Source organism: Mauremys mutica, chromosome 9 (assembly GCF_020497125.1).
Source record: "Mauremys mutica isolate MM-2020 ecotype Southern chromosome 9, ASM2049712v1, whole genome shotgun sequence".
Lineage (NCBI taxonomy): Eukaryota > Metazoa > Chordata > Testudines > Geoemydidae > Mauremys > Mauremys mutica.
Genome location: NC_059080.1, coordinates 57,475,545 through 57,499,952, shown reverse-complemented (window position 1 = coordinate 57,499,952; position 24,408 = coordinate 57,475,545). Strand labels below are relative to the sequence as shown.

At 49.8% G+C, this 24,408-nt stretch overlaps 1 protein-coding gene across 2 annotated transcripts in view; it reads left to right on the top strand.

The window, feature by feature from the left end:
• The window catches only part of LIMS2 (LIM zinc finger domain containing 2), a 66,132-nt gene that overhangs the window by 16,817 nt on the left and 24,907 nt on the right, over positions 1 to 24,408 (top strand). For both annotated transcript variants that reach the window (XM_045030569.1, XM_045030567.1), the window contains 3 exons: positions 16,786 to 16,945; positions 19,778 to 19,844; positions 20,170 to 20,290. In XM_045030569.1, coding sequence (XP_044886504.1) covers positions 16,786 to 16,945; positions 19,778 to 19,844; positions 20,170 to 20,290 — 348 coding nt within the window. The remainder of the gene's footprint in view (positions 1 to 16,785; positions 16,946 to 19,777; positions 19,845 to 20,169; positions 20,291 to 24,408) is intronic.

The window sequence follows — 24,408 nt, the reverse complement described above, 5'->3', positions numbered from 1 at the left end:
AATTAATAAGGATTTTTACCATCACCCTTTACATTTTCTCTACTTTGTCTTCCTCACAGTTCTGAGACCTGCATCATAGCTAGGCTTGGAAGGATTTGATTTTTATTGGTAAATATCAGTAAATGTCAATTTCACTATACACACAAATGGACAGAAAAGTCCATCAATAATAACAGAAATTTACCAATAGATAAAGTAAAAATGCTGCATGAGAATTTAGGAGAACTTGATTCAAGGATATTTACTGTGTATATTTTTCCATGTGATTTTGACAATTTGTGTTTTAATAGTTATAAAGTTTTAACTTTTTGAATCTGAGCATCTACTGTAATTTAAATAACTATTGTTGACCCTTCCCCATAATTTCCCACAACTGTGATTGATAAAAATTGAAAAAAAGACTTAAACTCCATAATTTTGCACAATGGTGAACATTTAAATCAATAAAAATTAAAATACAGTTGAACCCTGTTATGTCGCCGGCCTAGGGGTTTGCCAAAAAGCGTCGAGATAACCGATGATCGAGATAAACCCCTATCCACCCCCCCACCCCTGAACTCCCCTGCCCTCTCTCCAACACCCCCTCCCTGCCCCCTTACCGCGGTGCCTGCACGTGGCAGGATCCGGCGAAGCGGGACGGGGAAGCGGGGCCGGGCGGCCGTGGACGGGGACCCGGAGCCGGGCAGCCAAAGAAGCGGGACCCGGTAAGCGGGCCGGGCGGCAGGCGAAGCGGGACCCGGTAAGCGGGCCGGGCGGCAGGCGAAGCGGGACCGGGTAAGCGGGCCGGGCGGGCGGCAGGCGAAGCGGGGACCAGGTATGCGGGGCCGGGCGGGCGGGCGGGGACGGGCAGGGACCGGGTTTGCGGGGGCGGGCGGGCGGCGAAGCGGAGCCGGGCGGACGGGCGGCCGGCGAAGCGGGGACCGGATAAGCGGAGCCGCGCGGGCGGGCGGCAGGCGAAGCCCGGACCCCGTATGTGGGGCCGGGCGGGGCCGGGCAGGGACCGGGTATCCGGGGCCGGGCGGGCGGGGACGGGCAGGGACCGGGTATGCGGGGGCGGGCGGGCGGCGAAGCGGAGCTGGGCAGACGGGCGGGTGGCGAAGTGGGGACCGGCGAAGCGGAGCCGGGCGGGCGGGCGGCAGGCGAAGCGGGGACCAGGTATGCGGGGACGGGCAGGGACCGGGTATGCGGGGACGGGCGGGCGGGGACGGGCAGGGACCGGGGATGCGGGGGTGGACGGGCGGGCGGCGAAGCGGAGCCGGGTGGACGGGCGGGCAGCGAAGCGGGGACCGGCGAAGCGGAGCCGGGCGGACGGGCGGGCGGCGAAGCGGGGACCGGTGAAGCGGAGCCGGGCGGGCGGCAGGCGAAGCGGGGACCAGGTATGCGGGGCCGGGCGGGGCCGGGCAGGGACCAGGTATGCGGGGCCGGGCAGGGACCGGGTATGCGGGGACGGGCGGGCGGGGACGGGCAGGGACCGGGTATGCGGGGCCGGGCGGGCGGCGAAGCGGAGCCGGGCGGGCGGCGAAGCGGGGACCGGCGAAGCGGAGCCGGGCGGGCGGGCGGCAGGCGAAGCGGGGCGGGCGGCGGGCGGCGGGCGGGCGGCGAAGCGAAGGGGGGACCGGCGAAGCGGAGCCGGGCGGGCGGCGAAGCGGGGACCGGCGAAGCGGAGCCGGGCGGGCGGGCGGCAGGCGAAGCGGGGACCAGGTATGCGGGGCCGGGCGGGCGGGCGGCAGGCGAAGGGGGGACCAGGTATGCGGGGCCGGGCGGGGCCGGGCAGGGACCGGGTATGCGGGGCCGGGCGGCTGGGGACACGGTGGGTCGGGGACGCAGGGAGCCGGGCGGCTGGGGACGCGGGGAGCGGGCGGCTGGGGAACCGCGCGGCTGGAGAGCCGGGGAGCGGGCGGCTGGGGACACGGTGGGTCGGGGACGCGGGGAGCCGGGCTCGAGATATTAGGGTTCGGCGAATCGACATAACGGATGAGAAACCCATAAGACAAAGAGGGAGTTTGGCGGTTCCACTTGTAAAACGTCGACTTAATAGGATTGGCAAGTTAACCGAGGTCGAGATAAATGGGTTCGACTGTACTTAAAAATAAACATTGACATTATCTTTTGAAATTATAATATATAAAATCAAATTCTGTCAAACCTAATCATAGCCAACGTCCTAGCCAGCTAGGACTGGAAGAGAGACTTCCATTAGTATTGGTTCTAGCTGGCTGGAGGAGTTGCATTGGAAAGATGCAAGGTACTTCTTCCCTTTTCTTCCCTCTGGGGTGTGTGCGTGTGCATAGAATACACTGATTTAATGGTACTTCCACCCTATGAGTAAGAGTTTGGGACTAACAACTGAGCATAGACTCCCTGCATGGCAGCACGCAGGATTACCAGTAGGCCACTGAGCTGGACATATGGTATATTTGTGTGGTATATATTTTGTATGTAGTATGTAACTTTGTATACAGACATTTACTTACTATCCCCCCCCCGCCGCCAGATTACTAGGTCCTATTGTGCTTAATCGTTAAGGAACAGATCATTTGTATTTTTGCACCTCTTGGGCCAGTATGATGACATCTGCACAATCCTTGTGCTTATAATTTTCAAGGAAATCTTGTTTGCAGTTGCCAGTTTCTTTAAACTTAAATACTTTTATCAGTTAACTTTTTTTTTCTCTTCCAAATCCCAGAAGTGTTCAGACTATGCTACCTAGTTTAGCTGTTAATCACCCTCTTTGCTGCTTCTCACAATCTAATGCAGTAACAGGGATGTTGGGACATCTGGAATGGTCTTACAGGGTTCAGGGTTTGATGGTGTCTACAGTTGCTCTTTTGCAGTAAGAGTCATGGGTGTTGTGTGTGTATAAAAATAAATCCCATAACTTTTGACATTTTCTCATTTTTGTGAGTGGGTGAGCTGAATGAATGTCTTTGACAGCTGCAAGTTAAATCCTGAGCTGCATTTCAGAGTTGCATTTCAGGGTAAATGAAGAGGTTGGGGACAATAATGTGGCCACACAAAAGAACAGATCATTTGACTCTCAGTGGGAGCTCTAATTTCCTACAGGGTTATGAGGCTTTTTTACTGAAGGCAGTTCGTACTTCTACAGTCCTCAAACCTATTTGCCTGAATAAGGACCTTTACAGTCCTGTTTTCATAAATGAGGGGTTCAGAGATTAGACCCTTAAGTTCCATTATCTTTTTTTTTGCCGACACTCCCATGTGACTTTTCCCTAAAACCTCTTGTGACAAATAGTTCTTAGTAGGAATTATCCCTCTAGACCTGACTAAATCATCTGCATTTTACTCATCGCAGGAATATGACTGTGCAGATTGCAAGCTGAGGGCTCAGAACACAATTGTCTAATGCCAGACAGTTCCATTCTTGCAGTATTGGGGCAATAGGACCCAGTGTAATGTCAGTGGAAGGTGGTGGGGAGCCAGGCTCCTTCTGAGAGAGCAACTAAAATAAATTTAAAATGGAAATGTAAGTAGCAGATTTTTTTAATAACTTAAACTTTGTAATCAAGGACAACCAGAAACGTGCTTCGTTGTGTTTAGTGTTGGGCACATAGGGAGTATCATATCGTACATGGATCTCTGACAGTCATAAAGCAGAGGATTAGCCGTGTTGGTCCAAGGATATTAGAGAGACAAGGTGGGTGAGGTAAAGTAATATCTTTTATTGGGCCAACTTCTGTTGATAAAAAAGAGAACTTTTGAGCTACACAGACCTCTTCTTGAGATTTGATATTACCTCACCCACCTTATCTCTCTAGTTCTTCTTCGAGTGATTGCTCCTATGCATTCCATGTAGGTGTGCGCGCCGCGCGTGCACGGCTTCTCCGGAACATTTTTACCCTAGCAACTCCGGCGGGCCAGCTGGGCGCCCCCTGGAGTGGCGCCGGTATGGCGCTGGATATATACCCCAGCCGGCCCGTCCGCTCCTCAGTTCCTTCTTTCCGCCCGTGACGGCCAGTAGGAACAGTGGAGTGCTCCCTTACCTCCACAGCCCTAGCGTTCTCCATAGTTATAGTGTACATAGTTGTTAGTAGTTAGTTAAGTTAATTGTTCTAGTTGTATATATAGTGTATAGTGTAGTTTCGTAGGGAATTAGAGGGGTTAGCCCTCTTCTTCCGCTCCCGGTGCGGGCTTATGCCCGGGGCACCGGGATTCAAGCCCTGCGCGGCTTGCCAGCGGCCCATGCCGGTGAGTGACCCGCACGACTCCTGCCTCCGCTGCCTCGGGGAGTCGCACAGGACTGACAAGTGCCCGATCTGCGTGGCCTTCAAACCCCGAACGAGGAAGGAGCGGGACTCTCGCCTGAAGCAGCTGCTGATGGAGGCTTCGCTCCAGCCTCCGGCGCCAACTCCACCGGCGCCGAAGCCGTCCTCGGCGAGCAGCGCACCGGCAGCACCGAGCCGCTCCGGTGCCGCGGGCTCCTCGGCACCCGGCACCGAAGTCCCGGCACCGCTCCCTCTCCCCAGGAAGGAAGCATAAGGCGCCGAAGACGGCCTCTGCAAAGCAGTCACAGAAGCCGTTAGCCCAGCCGCCGCCGACAAAAACGGTTCAGGCTGAGGCAGTGCACAGGCAGTGCACCGTGCCGTCGACTCCGGCGCCGCAAGGGCCGTCGAGTCCGGCACCCCCCAGCTCCCCGGTACCCACCGAGGAGGAGCTGCGGATCCCGTCCACGCCTGAGGCGTTTGCGACGGCGAGGGAGCTGATTGAGCTCACGGAAGCTCAGAGCCTCCGGCCCCCGGCACCGCCGGTGAGGGCGCCTAAGTCAATAGGCAAACCGCTGATGATGCGGCCTCCTTCCCCGGCTGAGCGAGACGGTCGGCGCTCCAGGCTTCGGTCTCGATCCCGGTCCCACTCTCGGAGGCGGTTGCCGCCGCACCGGTCCCGGTCCGGAAGGCGGTCTACATCACGACGACGCTCCCCGTCTCGGCACCAGTTGCAGTCCCGGCACCGCTCTCAATCGCGGGGCCGGTCGCACTCCCGGCGACGGTCCCGGTCACCGAGTCACCGGCACCGCAGCAGGTCCGGTTCCAAGTATCGCTCTCGGCACTGAGACTCCCGGAGCCGCTCACGCCGCCGCCGCTCGCGCTCAAGATCAAGCTCCCAGCGCCGCATCAGGCCTGAAAGCGCATCAGGACCTTCTCCGACGGGTAGCTAAGGCCATTAACCTGCCCATTGAGGAGGTCCAAGAGGTCGATGACCCAGTTACCGATGTCGTGGGAGCGGAGGCCCCCGTGAGAGTAGCACTGCCATTTATCCGCACAATCCAGCGGAATAATGCTACCATCTGGCAGTCGCCTTCCTCCGTTCCCCCCACGGCGCGAGGGGTGGAGAGAAAATATTCCGTTCCGCCCAAGGGGTACGAATACTTGTATGTGCACCCAGCCCCGGACTCTCTGGTTGTCCAGTCCGTGAACGACCGGGAAAGGCACGGGCAGCCGGCCGCTGCGCCAAAGTCCAAGGAGTCGCGGCGCATGGACCTCTTGGGGCGAAAAATCTATTCAGCGGGAGGCCTTCAGCTCCGCATTGCAAACCAAATGGCCCTCCTTTCCCGGTACACTTTCAACATCTTGGGGTGCCTGGGTAAATTTGCAGAGCTGACACCGCAGGACTCTCGCCGGGAATTCTCGGCGCTCCTGGACAAGGGCAAGACAGCCTCCCGGACCTTGATTCGAGCGGCCGTGGACTCCGCGGACTCGGGAGCCAGAACCATGGCTTCCGGGATAACAATGCGGCGTATTGCGTGGCTGCAATCCTCCACCTTGCCGCCGGAGGTACAATACACCCTCCAGGACCTCCCCTTTGAGACTCAGGGTCTCTTCTCTGAAAAGACGGACACAAGAATCCAGACCCTGAAGGATGGGAGGGTTGCTATTCGGACTTTGGGAATGCACACCCCGGCTACCCAAAGACGATCGTTCCAGCAACAGCCCTACCGGCCCTTCACCCAGGCCAGGTCCCGGCCATTTAATAATCGCCGAGCGGCCCCTTTCCGCCGCAGACCATCGGGGGGTCGGCGTAACCAGGCCCAGAGCTCCTCCAAGGCTCCTCAAGGCCCAAAACCGGCCTTTTGATGGGACGCCCGAGAACGGCCCACCACTCTCCTCCCCGGATCCATCCCTATTGTTTTCAAGTCGCCTTTCCCGATTCCTCCAGGTGTGGCGTTCCATAACGTCGGACAGCAGGGTCCTCAACACCGTCCAGCACGGCTACCGCCTGCAGTTTATTTCGCCCCCTCCCTCCCACCCACCTTCCCCGTCCCTCTTCAGGGACCCCTCTCACGAGCAAGTCCTCTTACAGGAGGTCGAGACTCTGTTGAGCGTGGGTGCTATCGAGGAGGTGCCTCGCAGCAGGCGGGGCAGGGGAGTCTACTCCAGGTACTTTCTAATCCCCAAGGCGAAAGGAGGCCTTCGTCCCATCTTAGACCTCCGAGAGCTCAACAGACACCTGTGCAAGCTCAAGTTTCGTATGGTGACCTTGGGGACCATTATTCCTTCCTTGGATCCGGGAGACTGGTTTGCCGCCCTCGACATGAAGGATGCATACTTTCATGTGGCAATTTACCCCCCACACAGACGCTACCTGCGCTTCGTGGTCAACGAAGCTCACTACCAGTTTGCGGTACTGCCCTTTGGCCTCTCCACCGCACCGAGAGTGTTCACCAAGTGTATGGCGGTCGTGGCCGCAGCCCTCCGCCGTCGTCGAATTCACGTGTACCCGTATCTCGACGACTGGCTGATTCGCGGTCGCTCCCAAGAGCTGGTAGCGGCTCAAGTGACCGAGATACTGCACCTGTTCCGGTCTCTAGGCCTGCTTATCAACGCGGAAAAGTCCAGCTTAGTTCCAACACAAAGGGTGGAGTTCATAGGAGCGGTCCTCGACTCCAATTTGGCCAGAGCCTGCCTACCCCGTCCTCGGCACGAGACGATGGTCTTGCTCATACGGACACTGCAGGCTTTCCCTACAACAACGGTGTGATCCTGCCTGCGCCTGCTGGGTCACATGGCAGCGTGCACATTTGTGACCGCACACGCAAGACTGCGACTTCGCCCGTTCCAAATGTGGCTGGCATCGGTGTACCGCCCCCATCGCGACCCCATAGATGTGGTGACGGTGGCACAGCCCACTCTCCAGACGCTCGCTTGGTGGCTGGATCCGGAGGTTGTCTGCGCGGGGGTCCCATTTCGCCCTCCTCGCCCGTCGGTCACCCTGACCACAGACGCCTCGGCGCTTGGATGGGGGGCTCACATAGGAGACCTGCACACCCAGGGTCGCTGGTCAGCCCAGGAGCTCTCCCTCCACATCAACGTCCGGGAGCTGAGAGCGATCCGTTTGGCGTGTCTCGCCTTTCGGACCCACCTCCAGGACCGCTGTGTAGCGGTGTACACGGACAACACCACAGCAATGTTCTATGTCAACAAGCAGGGCGGAGCCCGATCCTCCCCGCTTTGCAAAGAGGCGATGCTCCTCTGGGATCTTTGCGTGACCCACTCGATTCGCCTCGAAGCGTTTTTTCTGCCAGGGGTGCAGAATACGTTGGCCGACCATCTGAGCAGGTCCTTCGCCTCCCACGAGTGGTCCCTTCGCCCAGATGTGGCTTACACAATCTTCCAGAGGTGGGGGTTTCCCCAGATAGACCTGTTTGCCTCCCGGGCCAACAGGAAATGCCACAGATTCTGCTCCTACCAGGGTCAAGCTCCGGGCTCCCTCTCGGATGCGTTCCTCCTGCCATGGACAGATCCCCTCCTCTACGCTTTCCCCCCGTTTCCGCTCGTCCACCGAGTGTTACTCAAGCTTCGGAGGGACAGGGCCCGCGTAATACTCGTCGCTCCGGCCTGGCCGAGACAGCACTGGTACACCCTGCTGCTCGAGCTGTCAGTTTGGGATCCCATTCCCCTCCCGTTATGGCTGGACCTCATCACTCAGGACCTCGGCAGGCTTTGTCACCCGAACCTGCAGTCGCTGCATCTTACAGCTTGGTTCCTGAGTGGTTGACCGACGCAGAGAGAGGTTGTTCGCTGCCAGTACAACAAGTGCTGCTCGAAAGCAGGAAGCCTTCGACGCGCTCTACCTACCTCGCGAAGTGGAAACGCTTCGCACTCTGGTGCGACCATCGACGTCTTAACCCATTCTTGGCCCCCATCCAGACCATCCTCGACTACCTGTGGTACCTGAAAGGTCAAGGTCTCGCGATCTCTTCCCTAAAAGTGCACCTGGCGGCTCTGTCAGCCTTTCGGCCCGCCATAGCAGGTCGGTCTGTCTTCTCTAACCCAATGGTTGCCCGCTTCCTTAAAGGGCTAGACCGTCTATACCCGCCGGTACGTCCTCCTGCACCGACCTGGGACCTGAACCTGGTTCTCGCTCAGCTGATGAGACCACCCTTCGAGCCCCTGGCCATGTGCTCTCTGCTTCATCTCACCGGGAAGACGACCTTCCTCGTGGCCATTACATCCGCCAGACGAGTCTCGGAACTCCGCGCCCTGACGGCAGGTCCCCCGTATACTGTCTTCCATGGGGACAAGGTGCAACTTCGACCGCACCCGGCCTTCCTCCCCAAGGTGGTGTCGGCCTTCCATCTCAGCCAAGAGATCTTCCTCCCGGTCTTCTTTCCGAAGCCGCACGCCTCACCTCGTGAGCAGCAGCTCCACACCCTGGACGTCCGCAGGGCCCTCGCCTTTTACATCGACCGGACGAAGCCCTTCCGGCGTTCGTCCCAGCTCTTTGTGGCGATCGCCGACCGCATGAAAGGCGAGCCGGTCTCCTCGCAGCGGATTTCATCCTGGGTGACGTCATGCATACGAACATGCTACGAGCTTGCTCGCGTCCCCCCGTGCCGACTCACCGCACACTCGACGAGGGCGCACGCCTCGTCGGCCGCCTTCCTGGCCCATGTCCCCATCCAGGACATCTGTAGAGCGGCCACCTGGTCTTCGGTACACACCTTCGCTTCCCACTACGCGTTGGTGCAGCAGTCTCGAGACGATGCAGCCTTTGGCTCAGCAGTCCTACACTCGGCCACGTCTCACTCCGACCCCACCGCCTAGGTAAGGCTTGGGAATCACCTACATGGAATGCATAGGAGCAATCACTCGAAGAAGAAAAGACGGTTACTCACCGTAGTAACTGTTGTTCTTCGAGATGTGTTGCTCCTATCCATTCCAGACCCGCCCTCCTTCCCCACTGTCGGAGTAGCCGGCAAGAAGGAACTGAGGAGCGGACGGGCCGGCTGGGGTATATATCCAGCGCCATACCGGCGCCACTCCAGGGGGCGCCCAGCCGGCCCGCCGGAGTTGCTAGGGTAAAAATGTTCCGGAGAAGCCGTGCACGCGCGGCGCGCACACCTACATGGAATGGATAGGAGCAACACATCTCGAAGAACAACAGTTACTACGGTGAGTAACCGTCTTTTATGGAAGCTGTCATTTCCCCCCACCCCTCTAGTCTCTTCCCATAACACAGAAGATGAATGAGAGGAGCGGTAATTACAGCTTTACACTTAGAATACTGTCTGCCTTTTTTATTGTTGATCTTCCTCCTTGCTGTTTTTTACCCTCCATGTTGTCTAGATCAAGCCTCTGAACCCAGGGACCAAGTGGGTTTTTTTATTTTTTCCAGGTTGATTTGAGTGAGTGTTCAGTGGTGGAATTATTGTATAAAATCTTGCCATTATGAACCTTCCTGGCCTGTGATTTAGCTGAAGCAAAACTGTAATTGGAAACAAAATTGATCAGATCCCAAGGATGGTCTCTGGGTTTTGCTACAAACACTGACATTTTGGGTTGACTGTTCCTGTGCTGCCCCAGCAGAGCTCAGGCAAATGTCTGGAGTTTCTGTAAACCATGAGTTGTGGGCCACAAGGTTACAGGATTTCTTGTCTATTCATAATTTTGGTGAGATTCTAAGTGTAAAGGCCCATTTGTACTGCAGGGAGGAAACAAAATCCATTTTAATGCCTCTAAATTAGTACTATTGATTCTAATCTAATCAATGGGCCTGATTCTCCTTTGGCTTATCCATTTTGTATAGGTATGTAAAGTGTTTCCACCAATGAGAGTGAGGAATTCTAGTTTGACACATTTTACAACCATTTTATGTTCACTTTGCAGGACTGTAGATGACGATACAAAACGCAAGGCATTGGAGAATCAGGCTTCTGTCTTCCATGTCTGTTTTTCTGCTGACACCTCTAACTGGTCAGAGGAAAGAGAAGCTGCCACTACTAGAATACACTTATTGATTTCTTGTTTAAAATAAATATTTGCAGAAAACAAGATGACCCAGAATAATGTTAACAAAAGAAATCTAGCTGCCTACTGCAGCACAGATATTGACCCCTTGCTTTAGGGAAACATAAGAACATAAGAAAGGCCGTACCGGGTCAGACCAAAGGTCCATCTAGCCCAGTATCTGTCTACCGACAGTGGCCAATGCCAGGTGCCCCTGAGGGAGTGAACCTAACAGGCAATGATCAAGTGATCTCTCTCCTGCCATCCATCTCCATCCTCTGACGAACAGAGGCTAGGGACAGCATTCTTACCCATCCTGGCTAATAGCCATTTATGGACTTAGCCACCATGAATTTATCCAGTCCCCTTTTAAACATTGTTATAGTCCTAGCCTTCACAACCTCCTCAGGTAAGGAGTTCCACAAGTTGACTGTGCGCTGTGTGAAGAAGAACTTCCTTTTATTTGTTTTAAACCTGCTGCCTATTAATTTCATTTGGTGACCCCTAGTCTTGTATTATGGGAATAAGTAAATAACTTATCCTTATCCACTTTCTCAACATCACTCATGATTTTATATACCTCTATCATGTCCCCCCTTAGTCTTCTCTTTTCCAAACTGAAGAGTCCTAGCCTCTTTAATCTTTCCTCATATGGGACCCTCTCTAAACCCCTAATCATTTTAGTTGCTCTTTTCTGAACCTTTTCTAGTGCTAGAATATCTTTTTTGAGGTGAGGAGACCACATCTGTACACAGTATTCGAGATGTGGGCGTACCATGGATTTATATAAGGGCAATAATATATTCTCAGTCTTATTCTCTATCCCCTTTTTAATGATTCCTAACATCCTGTTTGCTTTTTTGACCGCCTCTGCACACTGCATGGACATCTTCAGAGAACTATCCACGGTAACTCCAAGATCTTTTTCCTGACTCGTTGTAGCTAAATTAGCCCCCATCATGTTGTATGTATAGTTGGGGTTATTTTTTCCAATGTGCATTACTTTACATTTATCCACATTAAATTTCATTTGCCATTTTGTTGCCCAATCACTTAGTTTTGTGAGATCTTTTTGAAGTTCTTCACAATCTGCTTTGGTCTTAACTATCTTGAGCAGTTTAGTATCATCTGCAAACTTTGCCACCTCACTGTTTACCCCTTTCTCCAGATCATTTATGAATAAATTGAATAGGATTGGTCCTAGGACTGACCCTTGGGGAACACCACTAGTTACCCCTCTCCATTCTGAGAATTTACCATTAATTCCTACCCTTTGTTCCCTGTCCTTTAACCAGTTCTCAATCCATGAAAGGACCTTTCCTTTTATCCCATGACAGCTTAATTTACGTAAGAGCCTTTGGTAAGGGACCTTGTCAAAGGCTTTCTGGAAATCTAAGTACACTATGTCCACCGGATCCCCCTTGTCCACATGTTTGTTGACCCCTTCAAAGAACTCTAATAGATTAGTAAGACACAATTTCCCTTTACAGAAACCATGTTGACTATTGCTCAAGAGTTTATGTTTTTTTATGTGTCTGACAATTTTATTCTTTACTATTGTTTCAACTAATTTGCCCGGTACTGACGTTAGACTTACCGGTCTGTAATTGCCGGGATCACCCCTAGAGCCCTTTTTAAATATTGGCGTTACATTAGCTAACTTCCAGTCATTGGGTACCGAAGCCGATTTAAAGGACAGGCTACAAACCTTAGTTAATAGTTCCGCAACTTCACATTTGAGTTCTTTCAGAACTCTTGGGTGAATGCCATCTGGTCCCGGTGACTTGTTAATGTTGAGTTTATCAATTAATTCCAAAACCTCCTCTAGTGATACTTCAATCTGTGACAGTTCCTCAGATTTGTCACCTACAAAAGCCAGCTCAGGTTTGGGAATCTCCCTAACATCCTCAGCCGTGAAGACTGAAGCAAAGAATCCATTTAGTTTCTCCGCAATGACTTTATCATCTTTAAGCGCTCCTTTTGTATTTTGATCATCAAGGGGCCCCACTGGTTGTTTAGCAGGCTTCCTGCTTCTGAAGTACTTAAAAAACATTTTGTTATTACCTTTGGAGTTTTTGGCTAGCCGTTCTTCAAACTCCTCTTTGGCTTTTCTTATTACACTCTTGCACTTAAGTTGGCAGTGTTTGTGCTCCTTTCTATTTGCCTCACTAGGATTTGACTTCCACTTTTTAAAGGAAGTCTTTTTATCTCTCACTGCTTCTTTTACATGGTTGTTAAGCCACGGTGGCTCTTTTTTAGTTCTTTTACTGTTTTTCTTAATTTGGGGTATACATTGAAGTTGGGCCTCTATTATGGTGTCTTTAAAAAGGGCCCACGCAACTTGCAGGGATTTCACTTTAGTCACTGTACCTTTTAACTTTTGTCTAACTAACCCCCTCATTTTTGTATAGTTCCCCCTTTTGAAATTAAAGGCCACAGTGTTGGGCAGTTGAGATGTTCTTCCACCCACAGGGATGTTGAATGCTATTGTATTATGGTCACTATTTCCAAGCGGTCCTGCTATAGTTACCTCTTGGACCAGCTCCTGCGCTCCACTCAGGATTAAATCTAGAGTCGCCTCTCCCCTTGTGGGTTCCCGTACCAGCTGCTCCATGAAGCAGTCATTTAAAGTATCGAGAAATTTTATCTCTGCATTTCGTCCTGAAGTGAAATGTTCCCAGTCAATATGGGGATAATTGAAATCCCCCACTGTTATTGGTTTCTTAATTTTGATAGCCTCTCTAATTTCCCTTAGCATTTCATCATCACTATTACTGTCCTGGTCAGGTGGTCGATAATAGATCCCTACTGTTATATTTTTACTAGAGCATGAAATTTCTATCTGTAGAGACTCTATGGAACCTGTGGATTCGCTTAAGATTTTTACTTCATTTGAGTCTACACTTTCTTTAACATATAGTGCCACTCCTCCCCCTGCACGGCCTGTTCTGTCCTTCCGATATATTTTGTACCCCGGAATGATTGTGTCCCATTGATTGCTCTCAGTCCACCAGGTTTCTGTGATGCCTATTATATCTATATCCTCCTTTATCACAAGGCACTCTAGTTCACCCATCTTATTATTTAGACTTCTGGCATTTGTGTACAAGCACTTTAAAAACGTGTCCCTGTTTATTAGCCTGCCTTTTTCTGATGTGCCAGATTCTTTTTTATGTGACTGTTTATCATCTGATCCGGCCCTTACATTATACTTCTCATTCCTCTGCTCCTGACTATAACCTGGAGATTCTCTATCATCAGACTCTCCCCTAAGAGAAGTCTGTGTCCGATCCACACGCTCCTCTGCAGCAGTCGGCTTTCCCCCATCTCCTAGTTTAAAAACTGCTCTACAACCTTTTTAATGTTTAGTGCCAGCAGTCTGGTTCCACTTTGGTTTAGGTTTGGTTTAGGGAAAGACAGAACAGCCACCACTGTGGTCTTTACTTCATGCTATGCATAAAATAAAAGATGAACTAGCATTACAAATAAAGTGAAAGAAGAAATGTACGCAGGGCATATGCAAGTGTTGATTAAAACTTTTATATCGCCCCCTCAAGTATTCTGTATATACAGCATAAGCTACAGGAAGGCTGTTTGATAAATGTATGAGTGTCTTAAAAATTGGGTTTGTTTTTCATATGCATCAACCTGTAATGCTACCATCACTCCAGTCATGCAGAGCTCAGAGGGAACAACAAAAACATCTTAAAAAAATAGCTTTACTATACTTAAAAATGTTACCATGGATGATGTTGCACTCCATATGTTTATGGAAATATGCTTAGGAGTCTAAATATAATGTAACTGGAATATGCTTTGTGCAAAAGGTCTGTTGTAGAGGTATCATTACAAAGCTTATAATCTACTGAGTGTGTTCATCCTATTTATATGTATGTATCATTCTTGTATCTGAAACTAAAAATATGAAGTATTTCTCTAAGGTCCTATTGTAATGATGCAAAGTGTGGGCCATTAATAATGGCTTGGAATCTTTGATGGCTCCCATTAACAAGGACAATTGGTTGTAAATGGCTGTGTTCACTTGCAAACCTTCCTAGGTATGTGCAGGCCAACCCTGAAAGAATGGAGAATGAGGTCTTACAGTGGCATGTGATCATGTCACCTGGTACTGGGATCCATCTTAAACCTGGTGTTTTTCCACTTAGAAGGAAGGGAGGGAACCCAGAGAGAGACAAAGGTTTCCCACCTTGTGCCAAAGCTATGAAAGGGAGTGGAACAGAACAAAGGGGGCTGCAGTCCTGAGAAATACCCTACTTACCACCTGAGCTGCAACTTACAAGAACTATCCCAGGGGAAAGGATTGAGCCCAGACTAAGAAGGAGTCTAGTTTGTGAAAGAAGCTTATTGGAACATCTCTGAGGGTGAGATTTACTTGTATTCAGTTTCTTAATGCAGTGTTTCCCAAACTTGGGATGCCGCTTGTGTAGGGAAAGCCCCTGGCAGGCCGGGCTAGTTTGTTTACCTGCCACATCCGCAGGTCCGACAGATTGCATCTCCCACTGGCTGCGGTTCGCTGCTCCAGGCCAATGGGAGCCGCTGGAAGTGGCAGCCAGTACGTCCCTCAGCCCGCGCCGCTTCCAGCAGTCCCCATTGGCCTGGAGCAGCGAGCTGCGATCAGCCGGACCTGCGGACGTGGCAGGTAAACAAACCGGCCCGGCCCACCAGGGGCTTTCCCTACACAAGCGGTGTCCCAAGTTTGGGAAACACTGTCTTAATGTATTAGGCTTAGACTTGTGTGTTTTTGCTTTATTTTACTTGATGACTTACTTTGTTTTGTCTGTTATTACTTGAAACCACTTAAATCCTACTTTTTATTCTTAATAAAATCACTTTTGTTTATTATTGAACCCAGAGTAAGTGATTATTACCTGGGGGAGCAAACAGATGTGCATATCTCCCTATCAGTGTTATAGAGGGTGGACAATTTATGAGTTTACCCTGTATAAGCTTTATACAGAGTAAAACAGGTTTATTTGGGGTTTGGATCCCATTGGGAGCTGAGTGCTTGAGACAGGAGTACCTGCTGAGTGGTTTTCAGTTAAAGCCTGCAGCTTTGGGGACATGGTTCAGACCCTGGGTCTGTGTTGCAGCAGGCTTGTGTGTCAACAAGACAGGGTTCTGGAGTCCCAAGCTAACAGGGAAAAGGGTTTCAGAGGTAGTTTCAGCATGCCAGGTGACAGTCCCAAGGGGGGTCTCTGTGATTGAACCCGTCACACCATTTTAAATTCAGATACTCGATACTCCAGATTTTAAAATAAAGCTGATTCCATTAGGAAACAGGGAATCTTCCCCATTTTTTGAAGTTGCCATTCCTAGCCCTCTAGGGACATGAGAGATAGGACTTTAACGCTATGACATTTTAATACATAGAACACCTGGACTCATGTTTTCTCATCCTAGGCCCAGGGGCGGCTCTAGGAATCCCGCCGCCCCAAGCAGGGCGGCGCGCCGCGGGGCGCGCTCTGGTGGTCGTCGGTCCCGCGGCTCCGGGGGACCTCTTGCAGACATGCCTGCGGAGGTTCCGCTGGTCCTGCGGCTCCGGTGGAGCATCCGCTGGCATGCCTGCGGGAGGTCCACCGGAGCCGCGGGACCAGCGCACCCTCCACAGTCATGCCTGCGGGAGGTCCACTGGTCCTATGGGAAGGGAAAAGGCAGAGGGGACTGCTGACAGCACAGGACCTATTTGAGCTAATATGGAGCCCCCGTGAAGCAATCTGACTGGGCCCCTCACTGAAAAGATAAGATTCTGTGGACAATCTCCTGCATTGTCTGCCCCACCAACTTGGAGGAAAGAGCCAGAGGAAGAAGGTGGGAGAGGAATGAGTAACAAGTCCAAATACAGAGTGTGCATTTGTGCAGAACTGAAGGAATAATTGACAGTGATTTCCTGACAACATGAGGATATGGGAACCTGAAATGTATCTTAGTGGTCACATGATAATTGTAAAAATCACAGCGTCACTTTTGATCATGACTGCGGAAGGTCCGCCGGACCCGGCTGCCGCCCTGCCGGCAAAATGCCGCCCCAAGCGTGCGCTTGGCGCGCTGGGGTCTGGAGCCGGCCCTGCCTAGGCCTCAGGCAAGTGTGATGTTTGTTGAAAGGGGGTGGGGCAGTTATACATTTGAGGAGAAAAGGAGAAAACATTTCTCTGCAGGGATTTTCATTTATTTTGTGTTTTAATGGAGGGTGTCTGGAGTAAGTTGGTAGGATGGGGATTTGTGGACAGAGGGCAGGCAAGGTGGTCAAAGATGAAAGATAAATGAATCCATCATATAGCTCTGCAAATTACTATGTGGCTGTCACCTCCACCTGTGTCAGATGTAAACAGATATCGGATGTTGATTCTGAATAAATTGTTGATTCCATTCCCTTGCATGCTGCATTATTTTCATCGTACTTATTTGTGCAAAAAGGGATGAAAAGATGTTGGTGACTGTAATGTTACTTGTATGATGTATGCATATTCATTTGATAGCTGTGACATTGCCCATGTTCTGACTCTGACCTTTATTTCCTCCTCAGTAATATGTCTGATGCCCTCGCAAATGCAGTGTGTGAGCGCTGCCAGGCTCGCTTTGATCCCTCGGAGAGGATCGTGAACAGCAATGGCGAGCTCTATCATGAGAACTGCTTTGTCTGTGCGCAGTGTTTCCGACAGTTCCCAGATGGACTCTTCTATGAGGTAAGGTTGCCTATGTGAAGCTATAGCAAGTTTCTTGACTTCCCCCTTTAAAAACCCAATCCTGGGAGATGCTGAGTATCTGTGGCTGTCAGTGAACTCTGTGAAAACTGAGAGCACTCAGCATCTGACAGGATAATGCTTCCAGTGTCATTCTTTGCCCGCACCAAGCCCACTATCAGTGTATCAGTGTTTCTGTCTGCTTTTTCCTTCCCAGTGTAACTAGCCCTCTCAGAGGGCTGGGTCAGACATTGCTGCTAAATCTGAAGCAGCAGGGGCCTCAGTCACCAGAGTGAGGGGCTACCTCGTCAGGTCAAGGTGAAATGCTCATGGTCCGGTGCCACATGACATGGGAATGTGAGATGCTCTATGCTGCTGGGAGATCAATGGAGATAACTGTAATTCCCTGCAGATATGAGATCATAGAATCATAGAACTGGAAGGGACCTCGAGGGATCATGTAGTCCAGTCCCCTGCACTCAAGGCAGGGCTAAGTATTACCTAGACCATCCCTGACAGGTGTTTGTCCAACTTGCTCTTAAAAATCCCCAATGATGGAGATTCCATAAGCTCCCTAGGCAATTTATTCCAGTGCTAAACCACTCTGACAGTTAAGAAGTTTTTCCTAATGTCCAATCTAAGCTGCCCTTGCTGCAATTTAAGCCCATTGCTTCTTGTCCTATCTGCAGAGTTTAAGAACAATTTTTATCCTTCCTCCTTGCAATAACCTTTTATGTACTTGAAAACTATTATCATGTCCCCCCCTCAGTCTTCTTTTCTCCAGACTAAACAAACCCAATTTTTTCAGTCTTCTCTTTTTCAACCTTATCCTTCTATTTCGTGACCTTGGCTGATGTGAGCATACAGGAACTGTTTCTTTAAAACCATAGCAGGAAGCCAGGCAGAAGGGTATGGGATAGGAAGAAGCATTGTAGCTGTAGGATATTACCATTTTCCTTATTTTAATATAGCTACTTGTTCAGGGTGTGACAAAAGTGACGCTGTGATTTTTACAATTATCATGTGACCACTAAGATACATTTCAGGTTCCCATATCCTCATGTTGTCAGGAAATCACTGTCAATTATTCCTTCAGTTCTGCACAAATGCACACTCTGTATTTGGACTTGTTACTCATTCCTCTCCCACCTTCTTCCTCTGGCTCTTTCCTCCAAGTTGGTGGGGCAGACAATGCAGGAGATTGTCCACAGAATCTTATCTTTTCAGTGAGGGGCCCAGTCAGATTGCTTCACGGGGGCTCCATATTAGCTCAAATAGGTCCTGTGCTGTCAGCAGTCCCCTCTGCCTTTTCCCTTCCCATAGGCTTCTGTCTCTCTCAACCTTGAAATGATCACACACTAAACTAGCTTTATGTTTAAATGTACTGCTGTCTTCCTCCTTGGGAAATCCATCTGGCCAGTTGACCAGTATGGGGAGACTTTGTGGGGATGGAGAATTTCAGTTCCCTAATCTTGTTGATTTCCATTTCTTTTGATCCTAAACGTTATCATCATTGACTTGACTGACAAATCCAGAGTTGTGTTAAAGTCATTTCCCCCTCATCCCGGCTAAACATAAATTAAGCAAAATTAGGATGCAGTGGAACAGAAAAATATATATTTAGAATATAAAACTAAATTAAAAAACATACACCAGCACATTAAGATAGAGGACTGAACCATGCAGACGTTGGGAAATTCATAATGTAAGATTCCTATATCAATGTTAACTCGACCACATTGCATGCACATCCTGTTTATTAAAAGGCACGTTTTATAAAGTCTAAATTTCTGGCCAGATTTGACCTGAAAGCATCCTTTTAGGGCCCAGTTTTCAGATGGATCTCAGTTTCACGCATATTAAAATTGTCCCTGTGTTTTGTTCATATAAAGTTTTAGGCATAAATATTAGCATAGAGATGGATAAGTAACTAACTTGCAAGCACAAATTAGGACAGGTACTTAAATACCTAAATGGTAGAATTTGTATCCACAATTAATTATGGTTGCAAATAATGTGGGCATAATTTCTGTGGTTGTCTAGTGCACCAGAGAAGAAAATGGTCTCCTTTGAAAAGCTGGGGCTTAACGTTTCTGTCAGAATCTTCACTTCTTAATTTCCTGATTTTGCATGTTCAGTTCCTGAGCTCTAATACTGCACTAACTTAAGTTTCTGTATTTAATTTCCTATTTTTTTTGAGGAAAAGTGGGGGATGGGAGAAGGGGAGGAAAGAAAAATAATGTGCTCAACATTGCATATCGGAATAGGGCATGAGTGGGTTCTTGGGTCTTCTGAAAATTTGGCACAAGGTTTCTCAAGTTGGGTAACCAAAATTAGTGAACTTGTCTGAAAATTGGCTGTAAATTTTTCTATAGCACATGTACAAACATGTAATTTGAAAACTATCTAATTTTTAAAATGCTAAGCTCTTTTTCATTTTCCATGTGGACAACAATCATGTCAAGTTTGAGCTCTTTTGAGGTACATGAACCCAGAAGAAAAGGACAAGAAAAGCTAATTATAGGAGTAGTAGTGTTTTGTGTATGTTCTGGTTTTGCTTTCCCCTGCACCTTTGCCCACATTAAACATACCTGCATTGATTTGGCTCCATTGTCCAAGAAAATTCTCCATGGGGCTGAGACAAAGTATGGAAAGTGTCACCTTCGAAGGATTTTTTTCAAGGCAATGACAAGCAACCGAAGAATGAGTTGGAAATGAAAACGCTTGCTTAACCTTTACAAGTTTGTCACCTGCAAACTCTAATAATGGTATGAATTTTTACAGTGGACAGTTTGTGATTCACTGAGGATTTTCTCTCCTTTGTTTCGTTAACAGTTTGAGGGTCGAAAGTATTGTGAGCATGATTTCCAGATGCTGTTTGCACCCTGCTGTGGGCAATGTGGTAAGATCTCCATGTGCAAAACTATCTAGTCTCTTCTCTTCCCTGGGTAGAAGTCATGAGGCAAAGGATCACTGGGGATGAAAATTTTAACCCAAGGGTCATCCTAAGCATCAGGCTCTCTGGACAGTAACAAAGAATTACTCTGGCAGTGGTTAGGAATGAAGATGTTCTTCTGGTACTCTTGTGGGAGGAAGTGGTATTTTCAGCAAGTCAGAATATACTGGGCCTTGTGGCATTGAAAAGGAATGGGGGTGGATGTGGGTAAGGGATTTTTTGCTCAAATTTGGTTCTGTTTGCATCTAAGGGTTGTGTTTTTCTTTCCAAGGTGAGTTCATTATTGGACGTGTGATCAAGGCAATGAATAATAATTGGCACCCAGAATGCTTCCGTTGTGAGCTCTGTGATGTGGCACTTGCCGACCTAGGCTTCGTAAAAAATGCTGGCAGGTAAGAGAGAGCAGAGCCACAGGGGCTTAGCCCGGTACATTGTGGATGTGGGAGCAGGAGGTCTGTTAGCGCAATAAAACAAAAACACAGTGGCAGATGAAGAATAGAAAGGCACAGAATAAGCCCGGAGTAGGACTGAGTGGTTGGAAAGTGAGAGATGGGTAGAGAAAGGGCAATGGACAGGACACTGACTATCAAGGACATATGGGTAGAGGAGGGGCCTGAAGGCAGAATGCTAGTAGATTGTGGATAGATTTGGGTGAATGGGCAGGAGGCTGTCTGGAGAGGAAAGGATTCCAGGCGTGATGCTGGCCTGCATGTGAGAGAGAAAGGGGCATGAGAGACTGAGGGCTTGGCTACACTGGAGAGTTGCAGCGCTGGTGGTGGGTTTACAGCGCTGCAACTTAGGGTACGTCTACACTACGGGATTATTCCAATTTTACATAAACCGGTTTAGTAAAACAGATTGTATAATAAATCGAGTGCACGCGGCCACACTAAGCACATTAATTCGGTGGTGTGCGTCCACGGTCCGAGGCTAGCATCGATTTCTGGAGCGTTGTGGGTAGCTATTCCGTAGCTATCCCATAGTTCCCGCAGTCTCCCCCGCCCCTTGGAATTCTGGGTTGAAATCCCAGTGCCTGATGGGGCAAAAATCATTGTCGCGGGTGGTTCTGGGTAAATGTCGGTCAGTCACTCCTTCCTCTGGGAAAGCAACGGCAGACAATCATTTCGTGCCCTTTTTCCCTGGATTGCCCTGGCAGACGCCATAGCATGGCAATCATGGAGCCTGTTTTGCCTCTTGTCACTGTCACCGTATGTGTACTAGATGCCGCTGACAGAGGCGATTCAGCAGCGCTACACAGCAGCATTCATTTGCTTTTGCATGATAGCAGAGATGGTTATCAGCCGTTCTGTACCATCTACCATGCCATTGTAAATTGGCAATGAGATGACGGTTACCAGTCCTTTTGTGCTGCACCATCTGCTGCTGTCATAGCTGCCTCTGGCTGAGATCGGCCGGGGGCGCAAAAGACAAAAATGGGAATGACTCCCTGAGTCAATCCCTCCTTTATGGTATCTAAAAATAGAATCAGTCCTGCCTAGAATATGGGGCAAGTGTACTAGAGACCCAGTGTATCAGAGAACCAGAGAGCACAGCTGCTCCGTGTCAGATCCTGCAGAAATGATGAGCTGTATGCCATTCACAGGGGGTGCCCCTGCAACAACCCCACCTGTTGATTCCCTCCTCCCCCAGCCTTCCTGGGCTACCGTTGCAGTGTCCCCCATTTGTGTGATGAAGTAATAAAGAATGCAGGAATAAGAAACAGTGACTTGTTAGTGAGATAAAATGAGGGGAAGGCAGCCTCCAGCTGCTATGATAGTCCAGACAGGACATTAAGCAGTGTGGGGGAGAGGAGCCCAGCATCCCGCTGCTATGATAGTCCAGGCAGTACAGAATCTTTTCTTTACACATGAAGGGCGGGGGCTGATGGCGCTCAGCCCCCTGTTGCTATGATGAAGATGGTTACCAGCCGTTCTGTACCATCTACTGGGAATGATAAGGAGTTTTTTACCCAGGCGCCCCCAGCCGACCTCACCAGAGGCCAGCCAGGAGCACTCACGGGCTGATGATGAGGATGGATACCAGTCCTATTGTACTGCACCATCTGCCACAAGGCTGATGATGACGATGGATATCAGCCATATTGTACCATCAGCCACCCATGAGGGGGGGCGAGGATGCTGCCATTGACTGCTGCAGCATCGCGTCTATCAGCAGCATTCAGTAAACATAGGGTGACATTTAAAAGAGTCAAGAGAGGATTTTTTTCCCTTTTACTTCTGGGGGTGGTTGAGGGGGGTAAATTGACGAGCTATGCCCTGAACCACCGCGGACAATGTGTTTGACACTACAGGCATTGGGAGCTCAGCCAAGAATGCAAATGCGTTTCAGAGACTGCAGGAACTGTGGGATAGCTTGAGTCCTCAGTCCCCCCTCCCTCCCTCCATGAGCGTCCATTTGATTCTTTGGCTTTCCGTTATGTTTGTCACGCAGCAGCGTGCTGAGTCCCTGCTGTGGCCTCTGTCTGGAGATTTTTTAAAAATGCTTTGGAATTTCGTCTTCTGTAACGGAGCTCTGATAGAACAGATTTGCCTGCCCATACAGCGATCACATCCGTACAGTCCATGCTGGAGCTCTTTTTGGATTTTGATTTCGGACTGCATCGCCACCCGTGCTGATCGGAGCTCCACGTTGGGCAAACAGGAAATGATATTCAAAAGTTTGCGGGGCTTTTCCTGTCTACCTGGCCACTGCATCCAAGTTCAGATTGCTGTCCAGAGCGGTCAGTGGTGCACTGTGGGATACCGCCCGGAGGCCAATACCGTCGATTTGCGGCCACACTAACCCTAATCCAATATGGTAATACCGATATTAGCGCTACTCCTCTCGTTAGGGAGGAGTACAGAAACCGGTTTAAAGAGCCCTTTATATCGATATAAAGGGCCTCTTAGTGTGGACGGGTGTGGCATTAAATTGGTTTAATGCTCCTAAAACCGGTTTAAATGCGTAGTGTAGACCAGGCCTTAGTAACTGTCCATACCTGCAAGGCACATCCAGCGCTGCATCTCCCTGGCTGCAGCGCTGGCCGTACACCTGATCTGCCTCAGGTATAACGAGTGCAGCGCTGGTGATGCAGCGCTGGGGAGCAAGTGTAAACAGTGATTAATCTTACTACGCTGTAACTGACCTCCGGAACCTTCCCAAAATGTTTTAAGTACCAGATAACATTCTTTGTTTTGTTGTGATGCCTCTCTTTGTTTTGTTGTGAACTCCGGGCTCCCGGAGCTGCTTATCTAAAAAACAAACACAGCTCCTGTTTGCTGGAGCAGAGGCAGGCAGGGGAATTCCTTTGGAATGTGCACAGCTAGTGTTTGCTAGTGTTTGCTTGAGGAGAGAGATAATTTGCTTGAGGAGAGAAGTGGGGGGAGGGGGGTCCGTTTTGAAACAGCTGCTTATGTGGTCTGAAGGCTATTTGCATTTAGTGAATAAGAGAGGGGTGGGGGAAGGGGTCGAAAGTTTTAAAATGATTGAAGATTGGTGCTGTGTATCTTCCAGTCCTTAGAACTTGCAAGGCAGGGAGCTGACACACAGTGTCGGCTCCAAAAATCCACTCTCTCTGTCTCCCCCACGCTCCCTGTCACACTCCATCCCACCCCCCTCTTTTGAAAAGCACATTGCAGCCACTTGAACGCTGGGATAGCTGCCCATAATGCACCACTCCCAGCAGCGCTGCAAATGCTGCAAATGTGGCCACACTGCAGCGCTGGTAGCTGTCAGTGTGGCCACACTGCAGCGCTTTCCCTACACAGCTGTACGAAGACAGCTGTAACTCCCAGCGCTGCACACCTGCAAGTGTAGCCATGGCCTGAGGTGGAGCCTCTGTTAATAAAAAGACCATCTCCTCACTGATCCTTTTAAACTATTTATTTTATATATGTATAATAGGTCTGAACAAGTCCAAAAAGTTTTTTGTTTTAAAAAAATTAATGGCAAAAATAATACAAAGAGGACATGAAACTTGTACAAAAGCACATCCCGGTAAGAAGAGAGACAGACAGTTTGGCAGATAGCTTTGAATTCTGAAGCACAGTGGATTAACTTCAGACTGTTATACCTCTGTCCAGCAGGGGTTGAGAGAGTCATTGAGTTGATGTTTCTACCCGCTGATGTGATCAACGTGGGAAAAGGGAAGAGGATTATTTGCTTCATCCTGTCCACCAGGGAGCCTTCCATAATTACTTCCTGTTCAAGTAATCCTCCGTATAACACCAGTCTCTAGGCATCCAGAATTACAGTTAATGGATTTTCCTTTTGGCTTCTTGGCTAGTGTCTCTGATTGGCCAGTGCCTTTGACCAGGCTGGGTACCAGCTGGGAAAGCAGTCAGGATTCCAGAAACTTAACCAAGATAAAAAGCTATTTGATTTCATAATTTAGGATCTAAACTCTTGGAGACATCGAGAGCTCCTTCCCAAGGGCATGGGTAGAATATGTAAATAAGATTGATCTATCATATGGCTTTCTGTTGTGCTCATCACTGCCGTACCTAAGCAT